The following is a 23,844-nucleotide window of genomic DNA, read 5'->3' on the forward strand; positions in this document are numbered from 1 at the left end:
CTGGATTCCAAGGGAAGGGAAGCGTAGCAGGGGGCGGCAGAAAGTTAGGTGGGCGGATGAGATTAAGAAGTTTGCAAGGACGACATGGCCACAATTAGTACATGACCGGGGTAGTTGGAGAAGTATGGGAGAGGCCTTTGCCCTGCAGTGGGCGTAACCAGGCTGCTGATGATGATGACATGAGGATCACGAAGATTATTACTGATCTCCGCTTCTACAACTGATCGGAATATATCGCAAAGGACAGGAGCTACAGAAGAACCGACGCATATCCCTTTCTTCTGCACATAGAACTTTCCTTCAAACAAAATAGCGGTTGAGTTCAGGTAGAACTCTTATCAGGAAGTGAAATTGTCCGCGCTTACACCTGCAGCATTCTGGAAGCGGACTTCACCAGTTGATTGGATCTTGTCCCTGACGGCCGCTAAGAGACCTTGGTGAGGGACCGAAAAGAAGAGATCTTCAATGTCAATAGAGAACGCGTTGTATTCATGAGGAGGCAAGGTGCCCAGATCCTTCAGCACTTCCAGAGAACTACGCACCAGGAAACGGTCGTCGCTCACCACGTTTCCCAGGTGTGTCTGAAGGTATCGGCTTACAAGACGTTGCCATGTTCCCCTTTCTGAAACAATGGTGCGCAGCGGACATCCAGGCTTGTGTGTCTTCACAGTGAAGATCTCAAGAAACCTCCCTTTTTCATCCTTTGCCATCTTGTGCAAGTTTTCAAAATTGATTTCTCCCAAAAGTTGAAGAGCTAGGCCTTTTTGCTTTCGGACCTTGAACGGCACTTGAAGTTCTTCATTATAGCAACCAAGGCCTTCTCACGAAAAACACCAGTCGGCATAACAGCAAAGCCGCCCTCCTTATCGGCCTGTAGCACTACAAGGTCGTTATCCTTCAGAACCTGTGAAATCCACTGGAGGTGAGGCTTTCTCGGTGGAATGGATGCACCACTCGCCATCAGGCAGGAAACACCGTCACTTACAATGTTTTTTTCTTTTTCTTCTTGGTTCTTTCCGCGGCTAGCCACTCTTCTCACCATGGCAAGCAATTCTTGGTGCTGGGATCCTTGTGTCAGGCTGAACTTGGGACATTCTTGCAAAAAGCGCTCTATTTGTCTAGGCAGAGCTGCGTCTCCTAGCACGGTGACCTGGCCGGTGCGTGCATCGGGAGGCTTTTTTTGAACGGGATATCAGGCTCGCTAACGCACGATGCCAAAGAAACTCAGTGGACGTTGCTGCCAGCCGCTTCATCTGCTGTAACCGCCTGTTTTTGCTTTCCGCTTCTTTTCCGAGAACAACAAGCACGCGCAGCCTATCTTGAAACAATCTAACTTGCCTCCAATACTCGACCTTGAGTATTTTGCATACGCGCCTGACGTGCCCAGAAGATGGTTCCAAGAGGCCGAAGATAGACTGTACTTCCAAAGGTACCAGTATTTTTCTCAAGCAATACGACGCCACTCAAGACTGGCAAGCTGAGACGGCAATCAGGTTGACGCACAAAATGGCAGGATCGGTGCGAAAGCTTTGTTGAAAGAAAGGGCTCAATGTAGAAGAAATATGCTCAAGTAAAACTCTTGCTTGGGCTAGTTGGTTCATGCTTGACTTAGTAAAGGCAAGGTGCAGAAGACCAGGACTCAAGAACACACACGACAGGACCGGCGCCACTCACAACTAAGTTTATTTCCGCAACAAGCCTGCCTTACGTAGGTTAATTAAGCCAGATCACACACGAAACTTTAGAAATAAAATAGTCAGTGCCTATTCTGTGGACCAGACCACAGGATAAACTCTCACTTTATTCTGTGGGCCAGACCACAAAATACGCTTCAGCTTTATTCTGTGGACTAGACCACAAAATACACGTCAGCTTTATTTTGTTGGGTAGTGCGGTAGTTCCCCCTGTCGGTCGGTTGCGCTAGCGAACATTGAACGATTGGGATGTGCGCTGTCTAGTGCCTGCTTCGGAAGTCAGCACGTCGTTGTGCTGTGCGTTGTATGCCATGAAAGCGGGACGAAAGTTCTCCTCGTTTGAAGAACTCCGATCGGCAATAGCCGACTATGAGCGCACGGTTTACGCCGAATTTTGGATTAGTAAGTCGCGAACCGTTCATGCTGCAAGAAAGAAAGGCATCACACGCCCCATTGACGAGAACCTGACCTACTACAGTTTGACGTGCAGCTGCAAGCACGGCGGAAGAACGCACAAATCCGTGTCAACAGGTGCTCGTCCTAAACAAACGTAAGTTATTGACTCCTCCGCATGTTTAATTCACTTTATTGACGTTTTACAAATCGTGAAATAATGGCGTTGGGAGGGTATAGCATAGTGCAGGAATGGCGTACACCACGTGGAAAGCCGTGAATCCATGTGGCAGGAGGAATGTAACTTCACTGCTCCTATGTATCTATTTTATACAGGACATACAAGATCAACTGCCCGGCCCACATTTCCTTCCTTGCCACCAAAGATGGGAAATGCTTGGAAGTAATTGAAGTTGTTGACCAACACACTCACACGTTGAGTGAGGTATGTCTATTACACTGCCATTCAATCAACAAATTAGTTTCCCTTTATCCTATAACTGTACTTCAATTGAAAACTACAAATACTACCCGCTATGCTTTCCTTGATATCTGTTGGCTTCATATGGTTGCGTCTAACAAGAACGCTAAGGCCCTCGGTCAATTCTTTCATACAAAAAATGTTAATACATGCAGCAGTAGATGAGCTCCTGAATTCGTTCTTCTTCCTTGCAGAAATGTTTCCAGCACCTGCCACGCCAAAGAAGACTCAACGAAGAGGAAACAGGAGAAGCGAAGAAACTTCTTGCACTCAAAGCTAATAAGAAATGCATAGAAGGGCACTTCTTCAATGGTGGGAAGAGAATACTCCTGCGTGACCTTCACAATTTAACAACAAAGATGCAGGCGGAGAAAGTGAAAGGCTCAACGCTTGACTTCATTGCCTCCCGTGTGCAGGAATCTGGCGGCACTATGGACATGCGTGTGGATAGTGATGATGTGCTGATTGGCCTTTTCTACCAAGATAGTGACATGAAAAAGGCATATGAGAACTTTCCAGAGATTGTTTTTGTTGATGCCATTCACAAGACTAATGATAAACGGATGCCATTGTATGTTGTTCTTGTGGAGGATACCAATGGTGAGAGTGAAATAGTGGCATTGATATTGTGTGCAGGTGAGGACGAGGCAACATTACAAGCATTGTTTTCAAGGTTTATTATGAACAACAGGTCAACCACGGACACTAAAGTTATTATGACTGACAAAGACTTTGTAGAAAGAAAGACCTTGAAGAATGTGTTTCCCTGTGCAGTGAGCACTATATGCTTATTTCATGTCCTGCGAACATTTAAAAGGGAGGTGACCATAGAGAAGATGGCTGTCACTAGTCAGATGAGGATGCACATTCTGGAATTATTGCAGAAGTTGTGCTACTCTCAAACTGAAGAAGAATACCAAGAGACCTATAAAAGCTTGCAGAACACTGGTTGTGGCCAAGGTTCTTCAATATTTCGATAAAAATTGGCACCCGATACGCAATGAATGGGTGGAAGGTTTGAAACATCAAGCCACAACCTTTGGAAATTCCACAAATAATCGTGTTGAAGCCATCAATCAGAAGATAATGCAAGTTGTCAAGCGGTATGCGCCTCTCCACGAGATGTTTTCTGACCTGCTTACTCTTGTGAACAGTCTGCGTCTTGAACGGGATCAGAGAGCAATGGAAGCCTTGCTGAAGGCCCCAGTGGTGAGAAATTTAACAAGTTGTGAAAAAGAATACTGCAACATCTTGACACCATATGCATTTGCTATAGTCTCCAAGGAACTGAAAAAGGCAAATGAAATGGATTCCTTAGAACAGTATGCTCATCTTGAAGTGTCTGAGGAAAGCTGCTCATGTAGTCTGTCCAAAGCAATGCGCCTGCCATGTAGACACACATTCTTTTACCGTAAGGAGCTTGGTCTACCAATGTTCTTCGACAACTCAACACCAACAAGATGGACAAGAAGCTTTTATAGTCAGTCTTGTCGACTCTTTGACACAGATCCAACTGTTGCAGGCCACACTAACGTGGTCTCTCATATAGCTACAAGAAAGGTCATGTCAGAGTGTCAGAAGCATAGACAAGCTATGACAATTCTCCTAAATATTGCGACACTTGTTGCGGAACTGCCAATGCGAAAGTATCAACAAACAGTAGAACTGTTGAAGGCATTGAAGACAAGCATCGAAGAAAGAAAAGAGGTGTGCCTTGTTGAAATAGCAGCACATGACGGTTCAGACGACGTCATGCAAGTCATAGACAGTACAAGTGAGTGTTTTGTTTCTTGCATTTATGCCTCAGCACTAGTTTCATATATTATGTGGCGACACACATTGCACCTGTGAAAATGAACTGTACATTTTTATGGCAGGCCAGCCCATGGACATGCCGGCATCCAGCAAAGGAACAAAAGTGCCCGTGTCACTACCCACTCTGGAAGGAACGCCTGCAGCAACATTAGAGCAAGAATGCAGTGCAAGTGGTAAGCTGCATTGCAGTTTATGCCTCGGCATTAGTTTCATATTTTATGCGGCGACACGCATTGCACTTGTGAAAATCAACTGTACATTATTATGGCAGGCCAGCCCATGGACATGCCAGCATCCAGCAAAGGAACAAAAGCGCCCGTGTCACTATCCACTCTGGAAGGAGCGCCTGCAGCAACATTAGAGCAAGAATGCAGTGCAAGGGGTAAGCTGCATTGCAGTTTATGCCTCGGCATTAGTTTCATATTTTATGCGGCGACACGCATTGCACTTGTGAAAATCAACTGTACATTATTATGGCAGGCCAGCCCATGGACATGCCAGCATCCAGCAAAGGAACAAAAGCGCCCGTGTCACTACCCACTCTGGAAGGAGCGCCTGCAGCAACATTAGAGCAAGAATGCAGTACAAGTGGTAAGCTGCATTGCATTTGCTTTCAGTGATGCATTTCCATGGTTTTTCTGAAGAGATGCCAGTTCTGTCTTATCTTGCACTTAATTTTTTTTTAATTTATTAGTTTATACTCTCAGGACCCAGAGGGCATTACAGAGGGGGTGGATACAGTGTAAATACAAAGCTATAATAGGGATTCAAAGGAAAATACATTTTGTTTGTGAAGTACATACTGTTGTGAAGCTTTTTATTGATGTTGATGAACTGTTGTATGATTCTAGGTTCTGTGGACCACCTCGGCCATATCAAGTTGCCAGCTACAATGAAGCACTGTGGAAGGCCAAAAAGAAGGGGGCAGACCGTTATCGGTCTTCCCACAAAACGAAGGTGCACACGCCCAGTTTCATTTACTAAGAAGGCACCTGCTGACCGTGCGAAAGTCATGCTTGGATGGCTTGTGGACAGCTGCAATTTGGAAGCTGCAATGAATGGCACCAAGATTTCTGAGCATATGGTGGAAGTATTGCCAAAAAAGGTGTCCTCGGCAATTTTAGATGATGCCTGCAGTTTGGCAGACATAAAGCCATACTTTGATGATGATGCCTGGCTCTGTGTAATGGCATTAGTAGAAATGAAGAAGAGAAAACCGGTATGGTTCTGCCCCACATGCAAAAAACTTATTGGCTAGGCGGACTCAGTATGTTGTGATTCCTGCCTGGAATGGAGACATTTGAAATGTGCATGTCTTGATGGTTTGCCAAAATCAAGTACATGGTTTTGCAGAGATTGCCACCAATAAAGGATGACACCCTTGTTGCCACTTCATTGTTGTATTTTTATTGCAATAAAGCTATCTGTAGTGATTTGGAAAAATAGTTCAAATTTTGGCCTTCGAAACCTGTACGAACCATGCAACTTGTAAAACCACTGGCATTGCTACCATCGTAGTCCCACTGTCAGAATCATTGCTGTGGCAAGAATACGTTGTAAGAAATATTCATTTCATCTGCATTGATATGGCTAGTTGTGTGCTTTAATAACCACTCTGGATTTGTTCTGTACATGTACAGCAGAAAAGCTTTCATGAACAGCAATTTTAAAAATGCATTACTTTACAAGCATTATGTTTGTAGACTGATGCAGATAGCACACGTATTTGCATCTGAGCAGCAATTTCAGCCTGTTAACTGTCAAGCTAACATCGCCAGAATCTAAATACGTTTATGACAGGCAAGTTCGAAGTAAAGTGGGTTTTGAACCTATGTGAACGAAGTTATCTCTGCGCGTTTACGGCTCCGTTTTGCGGCTTCCACTTACTGATCTGAAAAACCACATATGGCAGGTGAGAAAAACTTGCTGCCGATCGCGTTTACATGCATTGCGAAAGTCGACTTACTCGTCTCAATCCACCTCGGTCTGGCGCATTAATGTGACGCGATTTCCTAGCGCATTAGGCCCGTTTACATGGATGCGATGCGCTAGAAAGTTGATGTGATGCGATACGCCAGTTGTCGCATTCATGTAAACGCGGCTATAGACTTCCGTCTTGCGCCTTAGCTTTAGACCAGAGTCATAATTTCGCGCTGTCTCCTGGTCCACAAAATAAAGCTGAAGCGTATCTTGTGGTCTGGTCCACAGAATAAAGTGAGAGTTTATCCTGTGGTCTGGTCCACAGAATAGGCACTGCGAATAAAATACAGCAATCTGTCGACCACTCAGGAATCATATCTGGCACAATATCAAGTGAGCGAACAAGAGCCACCCATGGAGCAGCACGGGAAGCAATTCTTCTATTCGGGCCCTCACCAAGGTCTCTTAGCGGCCGTCAGGGACAAGATCCAATCAAGTGGTGAAGTCCGCTTCCAGAACGCTGCAGGTGTAAGCGCGGACAATTTCATTTCCTTATTAGAGTTCTACCTGAGCTCAACCGCCATTTTGTTTGAAGGAAAGTTTTATGTGCAGAAGAAAGGGATATGCATCGGTTCTTCTGTAGCTGCTGTCCTTTGCGATATCTTCCTATCTGTTGTAGGAGCTGAGATCAGTAATAATCTTCGTGATCCTCATGCAGTGTTCATTTACAGATATATTGATGATTTCTTGGTCATTCTGAAGGATGTCCCTGATCACGAATTAGATTCTACCGTTGAGAGAACCATGACTATATTCTCGAACCACAGTCAGGATCTCAGGTTTACCAAGGAACTTCCGCACAGTGGTCAACTCCAGTTTTTGGATATCAGGCTAGTGTTTCCAAAGGAAGGCATCTGTTGGATGTACAATCCGCATTCTTTGAAAGGCCTGCTACCGTTTGAGAGCGCCCATTCCAAGATTGTAAAGCGTGCAATTGCGACCAATTATCTGCAAACAGTGGCGTAGCCAGAAATTTCGTTCGTGGGGGGCTCACTTTGCAGCTCGGCCTCCTCCTTATAGAATTAGTCGAGGGATATATATATATATATGTATATATATCATCTGGGATTCCACAACCTTGTTTACATTTTCGTACATATGCAACGACCCGGGGAATATCTCAATGACGCTGTCCTTTGTTAGAATGTATTGCGCAGGAGCAGCTCTCACCAGTCGTGTACTGTGAGTAATTGCTCCGAAATTATAGTCGCAACAGAGAGCACATATAAAAAGCAGGAGTTCTGCAAAATATACGAGGGCGAGTGAAATGAAAGTGAGCCTATGCGAATATATGACAAACGGGGTATTTTTAAAAGTAGTCATCATGAGTGTTTAGACACTTATCCTACTAACGAGTCGCGTAATTCCCGTCTCATAAAACTCCTTGGGTTGCTGCCTCAAAAATCTGTAAATGACTACACGTCATCTTCCGACACGAATCTGGTTCCCTTGAGCAGTTTTTTTCAAATTTTACCAAATGTGGAAGACGCAAGGCAACAGGTCTGGGCTGCATAAAGGGATGTTGCAGCGTTTCCCACTTGAACTTTGCCAGTTTTGTATTAACCACATCAGCGACATGGGAACGGGCAATGTCGTGAAGCAAGATGTTCCCAATGCTCAATTTTCCACGTCGTTTGTTCTTGATTGCGACACGCAGCCGATCCGACCTTTCACAATATCTGAAACGATTTAGAGTCTCTCCAGGTTTAGAAAATTCGATCAATAATGGCCCCTAACGATCTAAAAAGAAGTCAACACTTTTCCGGCAGAAATGACGGCCTTTGTTTTCCTTGGGAGTGGTGAATTCAAATGTTTCCACTGTAAGCTTTGCCGTAGTGTTTCAGGCTACTAGTAGCGGCACCATGAGTCATCCCCGGTCACAATTGCAGACAAAAAGTCGTCACCCTCATCTGGGGTTCTTTGACGTGCACTTAAATCTAAGTACACGGGTGCTTTCGCATTTCGCCTACATCGAAATGCAGCCGCCGTGACCGGCATTCGATCCCGCGACCTCGTGCTCAGCAGCCCAACACCATAGCCACTGAGCAACCTCGGCCTTTTCAATTGTGTTGGGGGTGATTGCACGGTGGCTTTGGCCCGGCCTTGGATCGTCTTTGTAACTTTCATGTCCTTCTTTGAACAGTTTCCTACAACGCTTCACAGTGGCCAATGAAACGCAATGTTGAACGCATACGGCCGCCATACGGCGAATAATTTCTTTTTGGGAAACATCTTCATTTGTCAAAAACCTCACGACACCAAGCTGTTCAACTTTTGGAGTGTCCATTATGTCACGCAACCATGTTCAACCCAGTGTATGAGAGCATTAAAGAACATTTAACCTCACCTCTGCATGTCACTTGTAAATGAGATGCGTATGTGCTACGCGCATGCCTCGAAAATAATGAACCGAAACATTATTGCGCGGGGTGGGTTGTCTCACTTTCATTTGACTCGCCTTCGTACATTAGAAATGCGAAGTTACAAAGGAATATACAAATGTGAAGATACAGCTTGATACAGGGCAAAAAATTGTCACTGGAAACAAAGTGCACTGCGCATATACACAAAACCTCGCCACAAGATGTTTAAATATACGTATAAGTCTCCAATAAATCTACGTACCTAAGAAAAAGTCACTATATATAATACGTAAAACAAGACAAATAAACAAATAAACAGGTTGCGCAACCACAGATTCACAGATCACAGCACCCCCCCTCCCTCCACTCCCAAAATGTATCGCGTGCGACGGAAGGCGGCACGCTTCCTCCCCGCTTTTCTCCCTTGCGCACACAAGACTGAGCCACCATCGTCGCTCCCCCTCTCCCCCCCCACGCTTTCACACGCACATAGAGCATGCGGCGCGCGGTCACGATGTTATCGCCCTTGGCCTTTATTTATACGGAACATGAGGGCAACGGCAGGAATGTGCCTGGAGTCTTCGTATAGCTGCTATTGCAATAATATAATAGTATCCGGCAACTGAAGCGTCCCGTGGCCCATTACTTTCCGCAAAAGAAGTAACAAAATCGAACTTTCATCATGCGACAATTCGCTGCGCCGCAACAATGTCTTCTTTTTTTCTTTTGTGGGGCGGGGGCGGCGAAATAGAATAACGCAAAGGAAAGCATGTTGGATACAATCTAATGCCTACTTTGGGCACCTAGTGTGGCTACCGAAGGAATATCGAAGAAAACGTGTGACGCTTGGTCAACAGAAAACCATGCGCATACTGCTCGGTATCCTACACCGGCGAGACAAAATTTTCCGGAGAGGTTGCGCTCAAGCGAACGCGTTGCAATCCGTCGAGTCCCCGCAGTGCTGGCGGCGAGCGACTGTGCATTGTTTCTTTTTCTCGTGTGCTAGCCAGAAAGCGTCCAAAACTCTGCCAGGCGAAAATGCAGTCGTCCAGAAAAAACGCATGCGCTCTGGCTGGATCGGCAGCCCGCGGGTTGCGAGAACAAATAAATAAATAAATAAATAAATAAATAAATAAATAAATAAAGAGGCTCAATGTATCCTCGCGAATAAAATTCTAGGTAGAAAAATATATAAGAACTTAGTTACAATGGTGGCTTTATTGTCTTGACATGGATGCTTTGGCGCAGGTGAAAAAGAAATGTTCATATTCTTTTCTGTGACCTGACGGCACAAATGAACCACCACAACGCTTTGTCTCATCGGACCTCGCTGAGTGCTTTGTCAACTTGTCTGATAGTATGTTGATTTGGGTTGTCTCGTTGTATGGCCCGATGTACGACTTTAGGAAAGTCGATGCACCTTTGGCCTCAACTGTTTACAACAGCATTAAACCCACAAAGTTCCGGAATTGAAAATCGAAAGCACGACTTTGGAAATGCCATCAAAACGCTCTTGAAATTTTGTGCTGGGTGGGGCTCCTTGCTTTACGATATGTGACTCCCAATGCATGGGCGTTTCCGCGAAATCCAGCCCGATTTCGCAAAGTTTGCGCTAAAATGTCTTTTTGAGCGTGAATTAATGACATTCTAGACAAAATCGAGCTTGATTTCCGGCGCCGGGAGTTGTTTTAGTCAGCGGCGCATGACAGCACGAAACAATTTCGGGGGGGGCTGAAGCCCCATAAGCCCCCCCCCCCCCCTGGCTACGCCCCTGTCTGCAAACTGCTTTAACTAAGTCTTGTATTCATTTGGTGTCGAGTAGCTTTAGCGCTCAAGTGCAACGACTACAACACGCAGGCTTCCCGCCATGTCTGATTTCAGCTGTCTGCGAAACGATGCTCCAAAAACTCAAGCACCCGCCTCTTATCAGGGAGCCAGTTTCACGCAGTTCTGTTGCGATAATTCCGTACCTTAATAAGGTATCGCACAACATTAAGAAAGTGGTGAGCAGGCATAATGTTCAGGCTGTCTTCTCGGCGCCTTGCAAGTTGTCTAAGCTTTGTGCCATGAACCAAGAGAAACGCCCGGCTTGTTCAATTCAGCATCAGAACAAGTTCACTGAATGCAGGACAAGTGTCGTCTACCAAATCCCTCTAAACTGTGGTCGCAGCTATATCGGACAAACAGGTAGAAGTTTCAATGAGCGTACAATGAAACATTGTCGTAATCTGCGCAACAGTGAAGGGAGCTTCCTTGCAGAGTATTGCAGAGACTGCACTAATTGCCGCCCTTAATTCGACAAAACTAAATTTTGAAGTTTGGAAAAGACAGGTTCGAGCGGGAGATTGCGGAAGCCTATTTCATCATGAAAAAGTGAAACAAATGCGTCAGCAGGCCGTCCATTTAGCTTAGTGACAAGGAGACTACTTTTTAGAAGGTTTATTTAGGCCTCATGTTAGAGTGATTTCATTTAGGTTTTTCCGTCTGTCTTCCTTTTATTTATCTTGTTTTTATTTTGTTGGCGATTTTCTAGTGGCTCTTAAGCTTTTTTTTTTATGCACGCAGACACTGTTCTTTAGACCCTTTATCGTTCAACTGATATGTCCATTTCATTGTTTGTCACATGGTTGATTTCTCGCGCGGTCACACGTTTTATCAATTTTTTAGGGGAGTGACTATTAGAGATTTTCGTTTTGACGCAGATGCTGTACTTAGACGCCTTTATTCATGTTTTTTCCGTGTTATTCATTGGTCATTATTCCCACAGTAGTGCGGATTTTATCGCTGACTGGGCCTTAGGCGTTTGGAGTGTGTTATGTTGTAGATAATTTGGTAGTGAAGCGTACACGGTACTTTTTATGTCTCGTTTTTCCTCCCCGTTGACTTGGAAAAGAATATGCTCGACGAATTGCTTCCCCTGCTGTTCCACGGGTGGCTCTTGTTCACTCATTTGATATTTTGTGCCAGATATGATTCCTGAGTGGTCGACAGATTGCTGTATTTTACTTCTAAAGCTTTGTGTGTGATTCGGCTTGACTAACCTACATAAGGCAGGCTTGTTGCGGAAATAAACTTAGTTGTGAGTGGCGCCGGTCCTCTCATGTGTGTTCTTCTTGAGTCCTCGTCTTCTGCGCCTTGCCTTTGGTAATTTAATACCTGTGACACTTACTTACTTGTTATTACTTGTCTTACGTGTTCATTTTTACATTCATGTTCGTTTTCTGTCAGCAAACATAAAATTTGTACTTAATAAGAATGAAGTACCCAGTTCTTACCTATAATGTATTCATCTACCATGCCATTGGTGTCTTCACAGACTATGTGCTTAGTCACTAGCCAAAAACAAGCAGTTAGGATTTTTGCGTATGTAAGCTGCTTGCATCACAAAATATAAAGCAATTAACTTCGTGAAATTTAGAAATTCTTGCTATTCACACCATTGTCCACATGATAAAAAGCAAGGCTGCCCGAAATTTTCGTTCATTAGTGCTCATTAGTGCTGTCAGGCGCATCCACATTTCAGGACAGCGCTGTATGTCTTGACGCACGTAACTATTATGACGTTCCTTAAACTCCCCCACAATAGCACCACCTTCAAAAGTGCAGTAACTACTTTAAACAAACGATACATGCACGAAGCAGTAAAGACCGGTGTGATAGGGCTTATCTATAGGGGCACTACATATGTAAACGCGATCGGCAACACTACTGCACAGTTCACTTTTGAGCACACGCACATCGCGCAGAACGAGCACTTCTACACCCAGCAACGCTGCGACACATCGCACATATTTACCACGATTTGTAGCTTGCGAAAACATTTCGTAGCAGAAAGAACACAGCTCGAACGTCGCGGTCACCACGGTGCATCGCAGCCGGCAAAACTGCCCACACGCTGTATAGCACATGCGGAATGGCAGTGATAATGTTGACCCTCCGCCGTGGTGGCGCACTGCGGAGGGTCAACATCGAGGACAAAACTGCACCCCGTGCCAACGTTCTTATAGCGTCCTCGATCACCCGCACCGGTGCGCACCGGGGCGCCTTGGTGCGCACTTTCATCCTCGATCAACCGCACCGTTGCGCACCGACCATCCTCGATCACCGGAAGCGCACCCTGTTGGAGCGGTTTTCTGCTGCCCCGCCTCGCACCGAGAAAATCGGCGATGCGCCGGGGTGCAATCCCAGCAAGCAATGCGGGACGCGCGCGCGCACTGCCGACTGCAGAACCGCGGACGCTCTGGCCCGGTAGCTGCGGTTGCAACGGAGTTGACGGAGTTAGCTAGTGGATTTGTCGGCAATGAGAAAGGAAGCGCTGCTAGTTGCCGCAATCGATAAGCATTATTCAAGTTCGTCTGACAGCGAAGACGACATGCTGCTCGACCTCGTCCAAAAACAGTGTGGTGAAGAGCGGCCGAAAGTGGACAGGTTCATTGAACGGGTCGTCAGGATTAATTATAAAATCCATTGGTGTTTGCTTGCAACCAGGTATGTCGGAGCACGCAGTTTGACAAGGTTCGAGCGCTTGCCGCAGATGCTCAGCATCTGCAAACAATAAAATATGCGCGCGCGCGTGTTCGCGCACGTTTTCCGCGCCAGGGGCAAAGTAGCGCTGCATGCAAGCACCCTGCACAGGGTGCAGTTTTGCCCTCGATGTTGACCCTCCGCAGTGCGGCACCACGGCGGGGCAAAGCGCACCATTCTGGTTTCGGGGCAACCCCGGGGCAAGGTGATCGAGGACGCTATTAGACATACTTCAGTTTCGCAGCTCCCTATGCGAGCCCATTGGCCGACGTGGCCGCAACGGGTGTCACTGAAACTACCGGCGCTGCAGTCGCGTCTTTCGTCATGCGCCGCGCGTCGTCTGCTCCTGCTGCGACGCGTCGTTTGCACTAACAGGCCTGTAGGCGCTTATCCGACGGTAAATGTAGTTTAGATACACAGTCTGAGTTTTGTGAAAAACCTGCCGCGCGTAAGTAACGGGGACTTCACGGTGTCTATGCACTATCGGCGCTGCAGTGACGCATCTCTCACGCAGCGCGTATCGTCTACTCCTGCGATGTCATCTCTGCGGTGGGTCGTTTTCCCCAACTGGCCTGTGCCGTTCGCTCTTTGACGACTGTGTTTTGGCTGCTGAACAATATTTTATGCCAAGGACCTTTGAATGGCATGTCTAGCTAGTCTTTAGAGGCTGCAACTACACCGCAAATGAGCGGTCGTGCACTACGATTCCGCTTTTCAACCAACTTTTTCCCCATAAAAGCGCTACAGTGCTCCCTTCAGCGGGGGCTTTGTTTTTTGCTGCTTATTCTTGAGATGTGTATTAATTAAAGACGGCGATCGCCTGTGCAGACGTAGGGACATTAACGCATCACGCCCAGCAGTCGCTTGAGGCAACGCTGTGGTGAATTGATCCACCCCCGTCAACACTTCTTCGCCTAATAAATTTAATTGACATATGTATTTTTTATAGTTGTCCGCGGATATTATGGGACATGCAAATGAGTTGGAAGTGATCTGTGAGCAGTGACAAGGACGAAGTTAAATACTATGAACATATATTTATTTAGGTCAAAGCTTAATTCATTTTCTTTTAAACGAACAAAACAAACAACAAACACAGTGACACTTTTTATTTACTTTGTGCACAATAAAGTAATTTTGAGCTACTTTTGCTCAAAGCAATTTTGCTCTCTTTCTGGCTGCTTGCACCTGTTCTGTCAGCGGTGCCTCACTGTTCATTTTTTGGAAAAGAAGTGCATGCGCATGACAAGATAGAACTTGATGACATTAGCAGCCGCCTCCTCATAATGATTGTCACATCCTAGTGCCGGCACAGATGCTTTGTCTAGCCCGTCCAGGATGCTCCAAAATAAGTCACCAAAAACTGCGTTATTGTCGAGTGTGTGACGAATTATTTCTTCTATGTGTTTGATGACGGTGAACATTCTGAAAGAAGGTTCACGTAAGCACCCTGGCTTGAATGACCTCAGCTCTGTCAAAAGGCTATGCGAGGGTCGTGGGTCACCCGCACTTGGTGGCACAGAAGCACTTTCCAGTGATTCAACACACCGTTCGCAAGACATGGATTTCGTAACTTTCTTCAATGTATATCCAGCCAGGTAGTAGACAACCATTTCTTGTGTTCCTGCTTTCTGGTACCCGTGGTCGCCCAAGTCATCCATGTGGCCTACTGAAAGACTCACCCCACAGAGCTTCTTGTATAGCTTTGCCTCAACTGCACCTTTCAGCTCAGCAGCAGCCTTCGCCTTTTGCCCCAAGCTGTCGTGAAGAGACACCAGTGCACCATCGGGAGCGCCAGAGCAATTTCCTCTCACTGCATTTTTCACAGGTGTGAACAAAGACAACAATCTATAAATCTGGCTGCATCGAACTACGGATGGGTTGTCATCGTCACCATGAAATGAACGGACAACTCCGAAAAATTTCTGAAATGAATAAAGAAAGCGTTCCGTGAGTGATTTTGCCTGCGCACTTTTTAATTTAATGGTGCAGTAATAAAAATAATCACGATAAAACAAACTTTGCATTTGCGGTTTGTGCATGCATTAAAAATTCAACAACTCTCTACATTTTCAACAAGCATTTGCGCATTACCTCTAGGGGATCTTGGTTGAGCTTCACTGTCAGTATGTAAGGGACACCAGCTTCGTGGAGCTCATCAATTATGTCGAGTACCGACATTAGCGTAACACGCAAAGCTTCGGTTGTCTGTCGCGAGGCAAACATAAGCATGTTTCGGTGGTGGTAGTTGTGTTCCGTGATGTTGAGCAGGTCGAGAAACTAGTGATTATCTGCGCAAATAAATGAATTTATAGTTTGCACTAACTGTAGGGCTTCCACTAAAACGTCATGTACACTGGCTTAAAGCGTACCTCAATCTTCGGTGAGCCGTTTCGTATTCCTTCTGCAGGATGATTTGTGTTGAGTGCATCAAAGACGTCATTCATTGTCATTGTAAACGCTTCTGTTCCCTCCGAGTCTTGGAGGCCTTCAACGTTTTCTGCCCTGTATAACTGCAATCTAGTAGCAGTACTGTGGCTGAACAGCTGTGGAAGGCAAACAAAGTGTAACAGTTGTAGTTGAAAAAACTTACAAAGCAACAGAGAGCCACCTTCTATATTTTGGCATATTACTATTTTTAATCGCTCACCTGTGCAGCGAGTCGCACGTTCATTCTCTGCAAGTTTCTGGGGTTTACGTGCGCTGCTGAGAGCTTGGGGACGACTTTGACATGATGCTTTCTTTCGCACTCATAGAGGAGTTAATAGTGGGCAAAGTTTATGCGGTAATCTCCAGCCTGAAAAACAGTTATCGACGCCAATCAGCACAAGTTATATATGAAATAAACTACGCTAGCTCACCTGTCCATATTTGTGCTTGAGCAAATGGTTGCGTACACACTTCAGGGCATGTGGCGCATCACACAGGAAATAAAGGTACGCGCTCTCAGGCAGGCATGGATGTGGAATCTTGTGAGACGGTGAGGTTACGCAGCCGCTGATTCCCATCTGCTGCCACATCGAGCGATTGTTCCCAGCCCCGTCACTGATTACGGCGATCACCATAGCACCATGTTTATGCAATCGCATTACTGCTTGCAACACCAGCTCTGCTAAAATCTTGCCAGGCGCAGCACCTTTCGTGGCAAAGGTGGCAATCGGTTGCACCCAGCTCTCCAGAAGTGGTACGAACATCAGCACGAGCGCATGATCTGCAAGTTGGTCAGTTCCTTCATTTGAAATACAGCCGTAGTCCACAAAACCATCAAGTTTGAAGGTTGACTTGTTGAAATCGTACGCCTAGCGTAACTTAATTTCATCCAAAATCAGTGTGCCGAATTTCTTCCCATCTGCTCTGTTGCCCAGCTGTTTTCCAATAGCTTCCATACAGAGAGGATTGAAACCATACTTGCATGGTATTCCTTTCAGTATTTGTGTGAGACTGCTCAGGGAGGGCAGCATGTTCATATCAGACAGAAGCTTATATGCTCGAGGGCTCGCTATCCTCAGCATTAAACAATTCAGAAGCCAGTCCGCATTGTACCGCGCGCCACACGGAGACTTTGCTTTACACTGTTTAAACAATGTCATAAATGCAAGTCGCTGCAAAGGTCGGCCAACGCTTTCTCGATTCTGTTATCGGGCATTTCAGATAGCCTTTTCTTCAGAGGCAAAATTTCCTTCTTTTGCTTTTGATGCGCAGCAGCCATCCTAAGCAGCCTCTTCTTCACATTGCGTAGTTTCTGATATCGCTTGAGCGTTGCGCTCGGAGCCTTAATGCTCAGTCGAAGTTTCCTCTGTAGACGAAGACAACGCGCGCAGACTAGTTGCTTTGTAAGTACATTGCACTGCTTGTGATGCATATTATCTGGTGTCGCCGAGTCACACTGGCCTGCTTTCACGCCCGCACATGTGTTCAAGCTGTCTGCTTCTCTCAGGATTCTTTTCACACTTGCAATGCTAGTCGCAGCTCGAAATAGCCTCTTGTGAATTTTGCTGTAGCCGTTTATGCAGCAAATACCATCCTCTTGAAGCACAACAGTTTTCATTACTCCCAGATGCCCAGTTGCATCATATAAAATACTCCACATCGCTTCTGTGTTGCGTCGTCCTCAACAATTTCGAACTTCCAGAGCGCAGAAGGCAGTGTCACGTTCGTGAGCTCGTTGAGCGCAAAGTGTGTAGCGCATATTTCTGAACTTCCTTCTTCCAAGCCCAACAGCAGGTTTGAAGTTGAAGCGCTGAAGTTGAAGCTCTTCACCCGATGTACTTGGCGGCACTTGCGCGCGTTCTTTTGGTGGACGTCGCTTTCGCTTTACATTTTTTTGGCTTTGAGATGTGCTCAGGCAGCCGAGGAAAGAACCGAGGAAGTGCGCCAGGAACAAACATCCATTTCCCGCGAGGAATCAATATTTCTTTGTTGCCCACAACATGCTTGTAGTATTTCAAAATGTCGTCGTCCTCAAAGTGGCGTTCACACACTTTTGATTTGTTTGTGAGGCGTTTGTCTTTTCGGTGTAGCATGCGCTCCCAACTTTTAAACTCTCCAGCGTCTTGCGGCGGTGCGAAAAAAATGGTGACCAGCGGCATCGTGTCTAAGGCCGCTCGTGCAGCCGGGGGCAAAACAGCACGGCATAGGGAACTTCTTGCTGTCATGGGATGCGGAAACGCTTCTTCAAGAAGCTTTTCAAGAGAGCAAATCGCGACACATCACACAACACCTACAAAACGGAGAAGGATAGCGACTGACGGTGCAGCGCAACCAACATGAAACCAGAAGTGAAAGCAGAAGTCAAGTTTCAAGTTCCTTACCAGAAACGCATTTACAATACATAGCTCAGATATCACAATATTTCACAAAGAGGCTCAAAATTGAGAACTGTGAAATAACTACTTCTCAAAATATAACACGGAAAGCTACCAGAGATTAAGCAACTTCTATCAGAAACGAAACAAAAAAGTGACGAAAGACGCGCTTGCAGCGCCGCTAGTTCGCGTGACCACCACTTCGGCCATCTCCCGAGCGGAGCTGCGAAACTGAAGTATGTCTAAGAACGTTGCCCCGTGCAGGGTGCTTGCCTGCAGCGCTACATTGCCCCTGGCGCGAAAAACGTGCGCGAACACGCGCGCCCGCACATTTTGTTGTTTGCAGGTGCTGAGCATCTGCGGCAAGCGCTCGAACCTTGTCAAACTGCGTGCTCCGACATACCTGGTTGCAAGCAAACACCAATGGATTGTATAATTAATCCTGACGACCCGTTCCTGACGACCCGTTCAACGAACCTGGCCACTTTCGGCCGCTCTTCACCACATTGTTCTTGGACGAGGTCGATCAGCATGTCGTCTTCGCTGTCAGACGAACTTGAAAAAAGCTCATCGATTGCAGCAACAAGGAGCGCTTCCTTTCTCATTGCCGACATCTCCACTAGCTAACTCCGCCAACTTCGTTGCAACCGCAGCTTGCGCAGCTATCGGGCCAGAGCGTCCGCGGTTCTGCAGTTGGCAGTGCGCGCGAGCGCGCACGTCCCGCAGTGCTTGCTGGGATTGCACCCCGACGCATCGCCGATTTTCTCGGTGCGAGGCGACCCGCCGTGGTTGCTCAGTGGCTATGGTGTTGGGCTGCTGAGCACGAGGTCGCGGGATCGAATCCCGGCCACGGCGGCTGCATTTCGATGGGGGCGAAATGCGAAAACACCCGTGTGCTTAGATTTAGGTGCACGTTAAAGAACCCCAGGTGGTCGAAATTTCCGGAGTCCTCCACTACGGCGTGCCTCATAATCAGAAAGTGGTTTTGGCACGTAAAACCCCAAATATTATCGGTGCGAGGCGGGGCAACGGAAAACCGCTGCAACAGGGTGCGCTTCCGGTGATCGAGGATGAAAGTGCGCACCAAGGTGCGGGTGATCGAGGACGCTACACCAGGCCCCGCACACTCTCAAGTTCAACAAATGGCCACAGAGGGCGAAAAATCAATCGAGGCGCGTTTCAGCGTAAGCGCGCAAGTGGAGCTACTGTAATTTGGTCGAATACTTTAATTTCTGCTTTCTCTGCTAGGGGCGCTGAACATGCTGAATTCTTTAATTTACACAAACCATTGACATGAACAATCGAGGTGTCTAAGGATGCTTTTTTATCTCAGGCAAATAGGCAGCTGATTTTTTTTTTTAGTTTGATTGTTGAAGCTGCTTTTTAGTCATAGAGTCAAGGTTTTTGTGCTCGATTAACCACCGACAGCCGACAGCCTATTGGTATCGATGTGCCTCCTGGCCGTTGGCGTTCGAATACTACGGCGGTAAAACATTTTCGAAAGCATGCTGGTTTCGTCTGCGAGTCATTACATAGACTTGCTGTAAACAGGTCTACTCTTGGCAAAGAATAGTGCCTCATTTTGTTTAGGCGTTGATTATCATAATGAATGCGGCGGAGGTTGAGGGAGTACGCTTGAAGGTACGTTTTTATGCCGTTGATCTCCATAACACCGTAAGTACGCAAACCGATGTCACAGAACACCCGATGCATCATTGTGTGTTCTTCGTCATCGCTTGTTCGCTGTATGCCTACTAATTCTTCATTTCTTCAAGTGTTGTATCCTCCTTTTGTCCTTGTTCTCTTGTGCTTCACTTACAGTATGTCGTTCCGTCAGCTGTAATGCGCATTTGCAAAACTAATACGTTTGATAAGACGCAGTGGTTATCATAATTTCACTACACGTGTATTAAGCTGGCACATATGGTTCAGATACAGATACCTCTATGCGAACTTGCACGACGTTGATGCGGAGATTAGGATAATTATGACACCCGTAAGGAAGAGGCAGCTGACGGCCGTATAAGCTGTTGCGTTCTTTCCGCCAAACTACCCGGCCTGGTAGTGCTGTAAATCATCATCATCATCATTATCAGCCTAGTTACGCCCACTGCAGGGCAAAGGCCTCTCCCATACTTCTCCAACTACCCCGGTTATGTACTAATTGTGGCCATGTTGTCCCTGCAAACGTCTTAATGGCATCCGCCCACCTAACTTTCTGCCGCCCCCTACTACGCTTTCCTTCCCTTCGAATCCAGTCCGTAACCCTTAATGACCATCGGTTATCTTCCCTCCTCATTACATGTCCGGCCCATGCCCATTTCTTTTTCTTGATTTCAACTAAGATGTCATTTACCCGCGTTTGTTCCCTCACCCAATCTGCTCTTTTCTTATCCCTTAATGTTACGCCTATCATTATTCTTTCCATGGCTCGTTGCGTCGTCCTCAATTTCAGCAGAACCCTTTTCGTAAGCCTCCAGGTTTCTGCCCCGTAGGTGAGTACTGGTAAGACACAGCTGTTATACACTTTCCTCTTGAGGGATAGTGGCAACCTGCTGTTCATGACTTGAGAATGCCTGCCAAACGCCCCCCAGCCCATTCTTATTCTTCTGGTTATTTCAGTCTCATGATCCGGATCCGTGGTCACTACCTGCCCTAAGTAGATGTATTCCCTTACCACTTCCAGTGCCTCGCTACCTATCGTAAACTGCTGTTCTCTTCCGAGACTGTTAAACATTACTTTAGTTTTCTGTAGATTAATTTTCAGACCCACCCTTCTGCTTTGCCTCTCCAGGTCAGTGAGCATGCATTGCAATTGGTCTCCTGAGTTACTAAGCAAGGCAATATCATCAGCGAATCGCAAGTTGCTAAGGTATTCTCCATCAACTTTTATCCCCAATTCTTCCCACTCCAGGTCTCTGAATACCTCCTGTAAACACGCTGTGAATAGCATTGGAGATATCGTATCTCCCTGTCTGACGCCTTTCTTTATTGGGATTTTGTTGCTTTCTTTGTGGAGGATTACGGTGGCTGTGGAACCGCTATAGATAGCTTCCAGTATCTTTACATATGGCTCATCTACACCCTGATTCCGTAGTGCCTCCATGACTGCTGAGGTTTCGACTGAATCAAATGCTTTTTCGTAATCAATGAAGGCTATATATAAGGGTTGGTTATATTCCGCACATTTCTCTATCGCCTGATTGATAGTGTGAATATGGTCTATTGTTGAGTAGCCTTTACGGAATCCTGCCTGGTCCTTTGGTTGACAGAAGTCTAAGGTATTCCTGATTCTATTTGCGATTACCTTAGTAAATACTTTGTAGGCAACGGACAGTAAGCTGATCGGTCTATAGTTTTTCAAGTCTTTGGCGTCCCCTTTCTTATGGATTAGGATTATGTTAGCGTTCTTCCAAGATTCCGGTACGTTCGAGGTCATGAGGCATTGTGTATATAGGGCGGCCAACCTTTCTAGGACAGTGTTCCCACCATCCTTCAACAAATCTGCTGTTACCTGATCCTCCCCAGCTGCCTTCCCCCTTTGCATAGCTCCCAAGGCGTTCTTTACCTCTTCCGGTGTTACTTGTGGGATTTCAAGTTCCTCTAGACTATTATCTCTCACCTTATCGTCGTGGGTGTTACTGGTACTGTATAAATCTCTATAAAACTCTTCAGCCACTTGAACTATCTCATCCATATTAGTAACGATATTGCCGGCTTTGTCTCTTAACGCACACATCTGATTCTTGCCTATTCCTAGTTTCTTCTGTACTGCTTTTAGGCTTCCTCCGTTCCTGAGAGCCTGTTTAATTCTATCCATATTATAGTTCCTTATGTCCGCTGTCTTACGCTTGTTGATTAACTTAGAAAGTTCTGCCAGTTCTATTCTAGCTGTAGGGTTAGAGGCTTTCATACATTGGCGTTTCTTGATCAGATCTTTCGTCTCCTGCGATAGCTTACTGGTTTCCTGTTTAACGGCGTTACCACCGACTTCTATTGCGCACTCCTTAATGATACCCATAAGATTGTCGTTCATTGCTTCAACACTATGGTCCTCTTCCTGGGTTAAAGCCGAATACCTGTTCTGTAGCTTGATCCGGAATTCCTCTAGTTTCCCTCTTACCGCTAACTCATTGATTGGTTTCTTATGTACCAGTTTCTTCCGTTCCCTCCTCAAGTCAAGGCTAATTCGAGTTCTTACCATCCTATGGTCACTGCAGCGCACCTTGCCGAGCACGTCTACATCTTGTATGATGCCAGGGTTCGCGCAGAGTATAAAGTCGATTTCATTTCTAGTCTCACCATTCGGGCTCCTCCAAGTCCACTTTCGGCTAACCCGCTTGCGGAAAAAGGTATTCATTATCCGCATATTATTCTGTTCTGCAAACTCTACTAATAACTCTCCTCTGCTATTCCTAGAGCCTATGCCATATTCACCCACTGACTTGTCTCCGGCCTGCTTCTTGCCTACCCTGGCATTGAAATCGCCAATCAGTATACTGTATTTTGTTTTGACTTTACCCATCGCCGATTCCACGTCTTCATAGAAGCTTTCGACTTCCTGGTCATCATGACTAGATGTAGGGGCGTAGACCTGTATAACCTTCATTTTGTACCTCTTATTAAGTTTCACAACAAGACATGCCACCCTCTCGTTAATGCTATAGAATTCCTGTATGTTACCAGCTATGTTCTTATTAATCAGGAATCCGACTCCTAGTTCTCGTCTCTCTGCTAAGCCCCGGTAGCACAAGACGTGCCCGCTTTTTAGTACTGTATATGCTTCTTTTGGCCTCCTAACTTCACTGAGCCCTATTATATCCCATTTACTGCCCTCTAATTCCTCCAATAGCACTGCTAGACTCGCCTCACTAGATAACGTTCTAGCGTTAAACGTTGCCAGGTTCATATTCCAATGGCGGCCTGTCCGGAGCCAGGCATTTTTAGCACCCTCTGCAGCGTCGCAGGTCTGACCGCCGCCGTGGTCAGTTGCTTCGCAGCTGCTGGGGACTGAGGGCCGGGGTTTGATTGTTGTGTTCATATAGGAGGTTGTGGCCAAGTACTGCACCAGGGTGGCCAATCCTGCTCTGGTGAGAGTGCGTTACCGGTTCTGGTCCCCGGGATCAGGCCGCACTCCAGGCCTGTTTGTGCAATTTTCTCAACACACGGTTGTTGTTTTTTCTTTCTGGTATTTTCCGGTGGAGAATTCTGCGGTCTGGGATTTGAATCACGGTCCTCTTGCACGGGAGGCGGATACTGTACCGTCCGCGCAGGAGTTAAATTTAATATAAATTGTGGGCTTTTACGTGACAAAACCACTTTCTGATTATGAGGCACGCCGTAGTGGAGGACTCCGGAAATTTCGACCACCTGGGGTTCTTTAACGTGCACCTAAATCTAAGTACACGGGTGTTTTCGCATTTCGCCCCCATCGAAATGCGGCCGCCGTGGGCGGGATCCGATCCCGCGACCTCGTGCTCAGCAGTCTAACACCATAGCCACTGAGTAACCACGGCGGGTCCCGCAGGAGTTGTACGCCTCATTTAATATACAGCGGTGCCCTATTTGATCAGTCAAGGTGTACCAATCTGAGCTCGGATATACCGCACGGATGGCACTCGGCTAGAGAACCTGGTATTTATGACCTGCACATGTGGGGCCATACATATTTGAAAATATATATCTTTCTTTTTTTATTTTAGGAGGGTTCCCGTACAGTGATAAAATAAAGGAAAAGACATTAAAAGAAAGAAAAAGGGGCGAAAAAAAAGGAACATAACAAGTGATTT

General features: G+C 46.3%; 1 protein-coding gene and 1 pseudogene across 1 annotated transcript; both read left to right on the plus strand.

Annotated features, from left to right (window-relative positions):
* Nucleotides 1–1,882: 1,882 nt before the first annotated feature.
* LOC126529782 (uncharacterized) lies at nucleotides 1,883–3,183 on the plus strand (annotated as a pseudogene).
* On the plus strand, nucleotides 3,017–5,768 carry LOC129380166 (uncharacterized). Its single transcript, XM_055069886.2, has 5 exons — nucleotides 3,017–4,342; nucleotides 4,446–4,556; nucleotides 4,655–4,765; nucleotides 4,864–4,974; nucleotides 5,235–5,768. The coding sequence occupies exons 1-5, from the start codon at nucleotides 3,655–3,657 to the stop codon at nucleotides 5,639–5,641; spliced, it is 1,428 nt and encodes a 475-aa protein (XP_054925861.1). The 5' UTR covers nucleotides 3,017–3,654; the 3' UTR covers nucleotides 5,642–5,768.
* Nucleotides 5,769–23,844: the final 18,076 nt, after the last annotated feature.

The sequence above is a fragment of the Dermacentor andersoni genome, chromosome 9, assembly GCF_023375885.2.
Source record: "Dermacentor andersoni chromosome 9, qqDerAnde1_hic_scaffold, whole genome shotgun sequence".
Classification (NCBI taxonomy): domain Eukaryota; kingdom Metazoa; phylum Arthropoda; class Arachnida; order Ixodida; family Ixodidae; genus Dermacentor; species Dermacentor andersoni.

Excerpts from the sequence above, each read along its gene's own strand:
- LOC129380166 (XM_055069886.2), top strand. The coding sequence starts at position 3,655 with ATGCAAGTTGTCAAGCGGTATGCGCCTCTCCACGAGATGTTTTCTGAC. Across the intron at positions 4,557-4,654 it reads GCAAGAATGCAGTGCAAGTG|GCCAGCCCATGGACATGCCA; the intron begins GTAAGCTGCATT and ends TTATTATGGCAG. Across the intron at positions 4,975-5,234 it reads GCAAGAATGCAGTACAAGTG|GTTCTGTGGACCACCTCGGC; the intron begins GTAAGCTGCATT and ends GTATGATTCTAG.